The following is an 8,799-nucleotide window of genomic DNA, read 5'->3' on the forward strand; positions in this document are numbered from 1 at the left end:
GATGGACCAACACGAAGGTGTAAACCTGGTTTCCTCTACAGCAAGAGTTGCCCCTCTCAAAAAGAAGAGCATACCACAACTTGAGCTGACTGCCAACTATAGTGCAGTCAGAATAGCTGGCTATCTCAGAACCGTTTTCACTACCGATGGTGTCAAGATTACTGACACTGTCATATGGTCTGACAGTAAAGTTGCCCTACACGGGATTCAGAACAACAAATCTAAAAAAGAAAACGTCACAGTCCCGCAACAGGGTGAATGAGATAAGTCAGGTCACTGAAGTGAGGTACCTCTATGTAGCGGGTAAAGAAAACCCAGCAGATCTTGTCTCTAGAAGAATTTCCATGCGGCAATTTAAGAAAAGTCAAATTTGGTTCCATGGCCCAAGTTGGCTCCCGAACCCAGAGATGTGGCCAGAGCAGACAGAAGTATCTACATGCTACCCACCTGAAACACCTGAAGAAGTTTTAACTACAGTTGTCAGTGAAGAAACTACTTGTCCCATAGAGATCCGTAGGTTCGCTTCCCTTCCTAAACTTATAAATGTCACTAAGTTAGTAATTAAGTTCACTAGGCTCCTTAAACGTACCATTGGGAATCGTAAAACTAAGAACTCAGGACCTGTAAACTCTGAAAATGTCGAAGTACAGAACTCAGAAGCATTACGAATTCTTATTGGCTTCACACAGTCAGTATTTCCCAGAGGAGTTATCATACCTTAACAAGAATTCCCACAAAATTCCAACCAGAGTTAAATGCCTAGGCTTCGTTGCCTGGATGAGAATGGGGACTTTTTGCCGATGCACTGGGTAGGCTAACAAAATACGGACCGCCTTCCATATAGCAGTAAATTTCCTCTGCTTTTACCTCCAAATTCTCCTTTGACTGGACTTATAGTCATTCAAGGACATGAAAATGTTCTTCATGCGGCGTTCAAGACACAATTTGCAAGGTGAGAGAAGAATACTGGATACCAAGACTGAGACAGTGTGTCAAGAAGATGAAAACAAAGTGTCACATATGTAACCGTCTGGAAGGACCTGCCTTGCGCAGGCCTCCTCCGCCACCTCTACCAGCTTCCAGAGTGAACAATCTCCGGTCGTTTGAGGTGACCGGAGTAGATTTGACTGGACAAATTCTTATCTGCAATCCAGCCACTAAAGAAATGGACAAGGTTTACATAGTCGTGTTCACTTGTACCTCAACACGAGCTTGTCACCTGGAAGTGGTAAAAGACAACCAGCACTGCTTTTCCCAATTCCTTCAGGCGATTCACTGCACGAAGATCTTGCCCTCGTTGAATGATTTCTGACAACGCCACTAACTTCAAAACTGGCTCTTCCTTGATTCAGTCTTTGTATGATGACACTGACGTACAGTCCACACTGACTAGGGAAAATTGTAAATGGACATTCATCACACCTAGGGCACCCCATCAAGGAGGCTTCTATGAGAGAATGGTTGGCAGTGTCAAATCAGCACTAAAGAAAGCTATATTTAAGAAGAGGATTAATTCTGACGAACTGCATACCATTGTCACTGAGATAGAGCATCGTATTAACAATAGACCTCTTACATATGTGGATGCTACATCTCCAGATACCGTCGATGCCCTTACCCCTTCTCACCTGTTGTATGGCTACCGGTTAAACTCGTTACCCACTACCATAGACCGGGACTACCTGAATGACCCAGGTTTTGAGCTTGACACGAACAATGTAATGAGAGATTCAAGTTTGTATCTCAGGTAATACATGCATTCCAAGAACAGTCGGAGAAGGAATACTTGCAGTCCCTAAGAGATAGACACTATTTCAACGGGGATCCAACCCAACCGTTCCAAACTAAGTTTAAAAGTAGGAGATGTGGTGTTAGTACATAATGACACTCCTCGTTGCATGTGGAAATTGGCAAGGGTCATTCAGCTGATGCCCAGCTCTGATGGACTGGTCAGAGTTGTGAAGTTACAGACTGGCAATGGAAAGACAACTAGGTCAGTTGACAAACTTTACCCGCTGGAGGTCTCTAAGCCAGAGGATGTGTATACTGTAGATGCTGCAGAGCACAATTTAGGAGAGTCAAAATTCTGAAGATTATCAAGCAGAAGAAGTGAGACCGAAGAGAAGAGCCACCACCAACTCGAGGCGATTCTTACAGCAGTTGATTAATGATGAGGCTGTTTAACCTAACCCAAAACTGTGTGTTTTGTGTTATCTCCCCCTGGGAGTATGTTGTAAATATATTTGTACGTATACATTTTCTAACCTTTAATGAAGTCACTGCTAAGAGCTACAAAATAGCTATAACAGTGGGCCCACCGTATTCGCGTTCTCCGGATTCGCAGATTTTTATCTGGACCATATCTAACCATTATTTGTGGTGAATTCGCCTATTCGACGGGATTTTCCGACGATAAATAGTCACTAATTAGTGTATTTTGATGTTATTTTCATGTCAAATACATTTTTATGATACAAAAATGATTTAGTACCCCCATTTTCTTTAGTATAAGCTCTGCAGAAATTATAATATGTATTATATTTTAAATAATCCGATTAATTTTACTTAGCATCTAAAATATTTGATAGATAGATTTAATAAATAGATTTAACTGTCCCTTCAAATTAGTTAAGAAATTATTTAATTGATTTAGGGATTGATAAGAACCATTGACCTGACATAGGCTTTTTCGGGGGGTAGCAAGAGGTCGAGCGCGGGTTTTTGGGGCCTTATTCAAACAGACAGCAACGGAGACAGACGAACTTGTTTCGTGAACTTCGTCTCGAGTTTAATTTACGTATTGTATGGTTTTAGAAATTAATAACCCTCAAGATAATTGGTTTGTATGATCTCCTTTCCTGTTTGTACCTATCTTAACCCATATCCTATCAGAATCCTTATCTGCAACCAAAACTTAAAACGGCTATTCACACTGATCTGTCGTCGGGAAATTCTTTAAGTAAAATAACATTTCTTGTCAACCTACCAATTTATTTCCACGAATGTAATTAGAGGTCGCTGGGTTTGCTGATTAAATATATAGGATTTGTTTTTTAGTTAAGAGTGAGTTAAGAGGTGTGCATCCAAACTGGGTTAACTTAAAGGTAGGTTAACATACCAATTTTCCACAAAGGCTAAGCCGCCATATTTGGACGGCTGATTTGTGCCAACGGTCGTTCATTAGGAAGCGGTTGCGTCTTTTAACGTTTAACTTACATATTTAACTTAACTTACTTAATTAAGACGTAATACACTGTTTTCTTTACCTTAACTAAATTTTGAACCCTTTTACATAGTTAGGCTATTGTAATATTGGAGTTTGTGAGAATTAAGTAGGCATAGACTCAGATTGAACAATTTTACAGGGGCTTATAGCGTAGTAGAAAAGTTAGTCAAAATTAGGTCTGTCTGTTTACTTAGCATTACTATTTGGGATTAGTTTACTTTAATTTTACTTTAACCGGGTCAAAACTTAATTGAATTCTGGGACCAAACTGAACTGCCCTGGGAACTTGGTTTAATTTATTCATAGTCCTTATTAGATTAATTGCATTTACCTAAATTATTCTTACCCGAATTTAACTAGCCTACTTAAACTTACAAAGCAATTATTAATCCTTTGGAATTTCTGACACACGTCTGAAAACACGTTAGGCGCACGGAAGAATTGTGTGCTTAACAGCCCGTTTTATACAATTTACTATATTACTAGAGAACACTCAGTGGAAGGAATTACCCTCGTAATTTTGTAGAGTATATTCCTTCAAGTTTCCCACTGAGTGAAACAAATTTCTTACAAACAAGTCACATATGTCCTCAAACACCAATGGCAGAGAAAACACTAAATGGAAAACAACAGATTCTTGAACCAGTGATTCACCCAAAAGGGTTGGATCAATAGATGGTTCAGACTAAATGATTTTAATTTTCTAGTTTTCATGTCAAGGGGAATGCAGCTATCACAATAAGAGATGAAATTCATTTGAAAAAAATAAATATGTAAGAAAAAGGCTGGGAGAATCTTCTACAATACAATTATTTATTATTGTCGGAATAAGTTTTCATTAATTATAAAGTACGTACTGTATATAATGAAACATCAATTACATTAGGACCAGATACAAAAGTGTTTCCTACATCAGATAGTGGTAATTTTTGGGTGCATAGAAAAGATAACAGATTTACCATTCAAAATATATTTCATATGTAAAGGACATTGCCTTGTCCTATTCTGATAATTATCATCTGATCTGGATTTCTAAGTAAGGATTATAAAGCCAGAGCATCACCTGATTTGGATTTCTATGTAAGGATTATAAAGCAACAAAATTCATAAATAAGATACAAGACAAATATTTGAATAGAGAACACAGTTCATATAATTACATTTAGACTAACAATTTACACAAATTCTATAAAACACTGAATGAAAAGAAATATAACATACGCTCTTATTATGCTGCTTTAATTACACTTTCATCATCACTTTGGCTTAGATTTCTTGCATATTGAATCTGTTGCCGTTGCCTTAGTTGCTGTTGCTTCTCTTTCCATCCATCTATGGACCCTTGGGCCAGTTTGATAGATCCATCCCAGGCCAACTCAACAAACCCACCACGATGAGCAATGAGGGCTCTGACTCTGGTGATAAGAAAAGCGGAATATGAATGGCTGTAAATACTGTAAGGCTCTTAAACTGATTTGAAGTTTTTATCTGAATATATATATATATATATATATATATAATATATATATATATATATATAGAGGGTTTAACAATCAGGTATTTCTGGTTTAAGGTCTACTTTTAATTTCAATCCTTACTAAGACCTCTGCTTTTAATTTCAATCCTTACTTAGACTTCTTCTCTTAACTATTTCGTTTAAACATAGTTGTAGAGGAAATATAAAGACAATCATATAATGCACAAGAGGAAGAAGTAAAAAATTAGGACATTTGTCAAAGTATAATAAAAAAAAAACCAAGTGTCGCACACAAGATGGCAGGCATTCAATGAGTTGAGTATTAAATGAAATACTGAATGTATGCAGACCTAGACTTGAGACCAGGCTAAAATTTTAGATCTTTACCTTCCTGTCACATACACCAAGCAAATATAAACAAATATCTTCTCCTCCCTTACATTTAGTCTGTAGTTTAAACCACTTACTTTCCAGTTGTGGTTAATGTAATGGAACAAAGAAAACTACATATAGACCATGTTTTAAGACCACACTTCTCTGATTACACGTATGTAATTAATTTTTATAATTAATTAAAGAATAAAAGAGAAGAGCTAAACACAGTTTGAGCATTTGAGAACAACACAAGTATGTATAGTATATAGGCAGTATCCATAGACTTTGTTATTGAATTTAGGGAGGTTATTGCAAGTACTGTACTAAATTTCAATATAGTTCATAATTCTATATATTTAATTTGAGTTATTAATCTTGCAAATAATGGATGAGGTACAATTAATGGAAATACCAGAGAATTACAGCTAAAATGAATCAGAGTATTTTACCTATTTGCAAATGCTGCAGCACTCTCATTTTCTGCTCTACGCATGGGTGGTAGATACCAGACATCACAAACAATAGCCCATGATGTCATCATATTGAAGATGTGCCCACCAAAATTATCTTCTTGCCAAAATGCGTCACCATACCTTCGGTCAAAGCGAATGGCTATTGGGTAGATTACACTGTCAATCTGGAGTTGAAAATGATAGAAATTTCTACACTGGAAATTTGTCCACAATTTTTCTCAGAGTTCCAGCAAATTTAGGTTGGCTAGATCAGGTAAAGGGTATCTATTAATTAATAGTGGTGGATCCTCATGGCTATGAAGTTTGCAAGCTTTGTTGCTAAAATCTGGTTCAGCACCAGCTTTAGTAGCCATTCATGAAGTTATCCCCTAGGCTGAAAAACTTTTACAAGGCCTCATCATGACTTTGCAAAAAAAACTCCTAAAAAATTTACAACTTTCTAGAACATATGCCTATTTTTTGGCACGAAGTTGCTATAACTGGTTCACTTAAGGTAGATTCTTGGATGAGCCCTGTGCTTACAAGACATTTGTTTGGCGGCCGCTGATTGGCTGGTACCAGGAGGTAGGCAGCTCCCAGCCAATCAGCGGCCGCCAAACAAACATCTTGCAGGCATAGGGCTCACCCAAGAATCTACCTTGAGTGAACCTACTATAGTCACATTCAGTGCTATAGACCAAATGAATAAGGTCATTTTGATATTCCTTAACCATTAGAACTCTAATTGTCAAGTTAAAATTTGAGAAATGGTCATCAGTAATAAAGCAAAATACTAAAAACTACACACACAATAAGTATAATATCTTAGTTTAACTAGATCACTGAGCTGATTAACAGCTCTCCTAGGGCTGGTCCAAATTATTAGATATTTCTTACATGGGTAGGAACCAATTGGTTACTTAGCAACAGGACCTACAGCTTATTGTGGGATCCGAACCACATTATATCGAGAAATGAATTTCTAATCACTAGAAATACATTCTGCTGGTTCCACGCTGGCAGAGTGGAGAATCAAACTTCGGGCTACCGAATTGATAGGTGAGCATGTAACCCACTTGTCTAACGAGGAACTGCTACTAAAAACTACAGGCATGATACTGTCTGCCAAGCCTAAAAGTTGGAATAACTAAGAAGGATAAGCATGAAGAATATTTGTCATTTCTAGAGCTTTACATAGATTACATACTGTGCTCTTATATTGAGACTTGAATTTTTCACTTTATGTGGCATATCATTTGTATGCAAGTGCCAAGGTGACATAACACCTGTTGCCATACAAAATATACTGGTACCTCAAATGCTCCTTTCTTGAACTGCAGCACAGCTGTATTGTTCACACAGATACCCTCAGGGAAAATTAGTATGGGAGGCTTTGTGGTGTCTTGTGCGTGACTCTGCAACCTGTTGAGAAAGAATGAGATCATTTTTTTTCAGCCGCTGATTGTTACTTCATTTCCTATCTATACTTGATATTCATTATCTGGTTTTATGTAACAACTCTGCTGAGCTCCATTATCTGTCACACTTTTGGTTATTTCTAACTTTCAAAATACACAATTGTTTCTTAGGTGTAATAAGGTAGGCATTTTAGTATTCTGGTAACTTAAACGATTTACCTCATCTAGACTTTATAAGTATGCAGTTGATGAACATATAAATACAGGCAGCCCTCGGTTAACAGCAGCACCAATTAACGGCTATCCGGTTTTACGGCGCTTGTCTAGCGATGCTGTTAACAGGATTTTCGGTGCCAATCTCTGGTTAGCAGTGCTGATACCTGGTTAGCAGCGCCAATCTCTAGTTAACTGCAGTGCCAATCTCTGGTTAACGGCGCAGTTAAGCAGATTTTTAGAGCTGCTATTGCCGATTTTCAGTTAGCAGCATCGGCCAGGAACGGAACCCCCACTGTTAACCAAGGGCTGCCTGTAAATGTTTTAGGGGTGAATCTGTGAAAGTACTATTGTATATATAGATGATGAGGCTCAGAGCTGCACATCTGCTTTAATCAATAGTGCCAGCTAAGTGTTTCTACAGCTTAATGCCCAATGGTTGGGCATTTATGAGTAGACAAAATGGCCAACAGTAGATTATGAAGTGTCTCTGATTCTCTATATGATCTACTGCCTCTATGTCTCATGATTTCTTATATCTGAGTCCCAAGGCTCCTAGCACCTTCCTATGGGTGGGAGGCTTCTGAAAGAAGCTCAGCAAGACACTAAGATTATTATATTTTATTTGGACATAAGCGTAACGAAATGCCTAAAATTACTGTGACCACATCAAATATGCCAGTTCCTGTCTGATTTCTTACTATACTATGGCAGGCACTGTGGAATAATGGATCTGATAATAACAAATTAAAACCAATTGTTGGACTGTGAAGTTATCTTCCCAAAGAAAATGTCACATTGTACTATTATTATCCCATCTACAAACTGGTCATAACCACTGGGCTCATGGGTATAGGATAAATAAGCCATATGAGCCGAGCCAATCCGATCCATGAATGCTAAAGAACAATAAAATAAAATAGACATTTGGTTAGAATCCTCAACTTTTCCCATTTATGCAATCATTCAGTTTTTAAGGAGTTGGAATATACGTACATATTAGATACGATCTAATAAACTTATTAATAATATAATCCTCAGAAAAACCTATGAGTGGTAGGAAAGTTCCCTCCAGTGTTCTGGTTAAACTATTTGTTAGAAATAATAATAAACATACATCTGAGCAACCTTTGATCTCTCCCGGGTTTCTTTCCTGTCAAACCAAATGTGGGAGGATGATCTGGACAGGGCTGTCATGAAAACTCCAAGTATACCTTTAGTTTTTTGCCCTACCTGCAAGGGAGAAAATTTATTATTTTTTAATACTAGATTTATCAATAAAACAGTTCACACATCTACCTAACATAACATATGTATAAGAGATTTGTATGTCATTATTTTAGATGATATGTGAAGCACTGTATGTTTGCTAATAAAATAAAGACTTCGATCTTTCTCTGTCTCTAAAAGAAATGATTTGCTGATAATCAGAGGGTTAACACTTTCTGGAGCCACCTACCCTATGGAGAAAGGGTTTATGGTGGATATACCTATAATGTGTATGAGGAGGAGAAGCAAAGGCACTTACAAAAGTCAAAGAGTAATATAGCACTTACCATATCATAGCACTGGTCAGTAGACAAAACCATTGTATCAATTGGGGATGTGTGATTGGCTACTGCAATGCCGTGAGCTGGC

The 8,799-nt window shown here is 37.5% G+C and overlaps 1 protein-coding gene across 8 annotated transcripts in view; it reads right to left on the minus strand.

Annotated features, from left to right (window-relative positions):
- Window positions 1-4,017: 4,017 nt before the first annotated feature.
- LOC135198620 (glycerol-3-phosphate acyltransferase 3-like) overlaps window positions 4,018-8,799 on the minus strand; it is a 20,296-nt gene continuing 15,514 nt past the window's right edge. For all 8 annotated transcript variants that reach the window (XM_064226384.1, XM_064226376.1, XM_064226419.1 and 5 more), the window contains 5 exons: window positions 8,718-8,799; window positions 8,279-8,394; window positions 6,844-6,952; window positions 5,528-5,715; window positions 4,018-4,641 (listed from right to left, as the gene is read on the minus strand). The exon at window positions 8,718-8,799 is cut by the window's right edge and continues 21 nt beyond it. In XM_064226384.1, coding sequence (XP_064082454.1) covers window positions 4,455-4,641; window positions 5,528-5,715; window positions 6,844-6,952; window positions 8,279-8,394; window positions 8,718-8,799 — 682 coding nt within the window. In that variant the 3' untranslated portion in view covers window positions 4,018-4,454. The remainder of the gene's footprint in view (window positions 4,642-5,527; window positions 5,716-6,843; window positions 6,953-8,278; window positions 8,395-8,717) is intronic.

Source organism: Macrobrachium nipponense, chromosome 23, assembly GCF_015104395.2.
Source record: "Macrobrachium nipponense isolate FS-2020 chromosome 23, ASM1510439v2, whole genome shotgun sequence".
NCBI lineage: Eukaryota > Metazoa > Arthropoda > Malacostraca > Decapoda > Palaemonidae > Macrobrachium > Macrobrachium nipponense.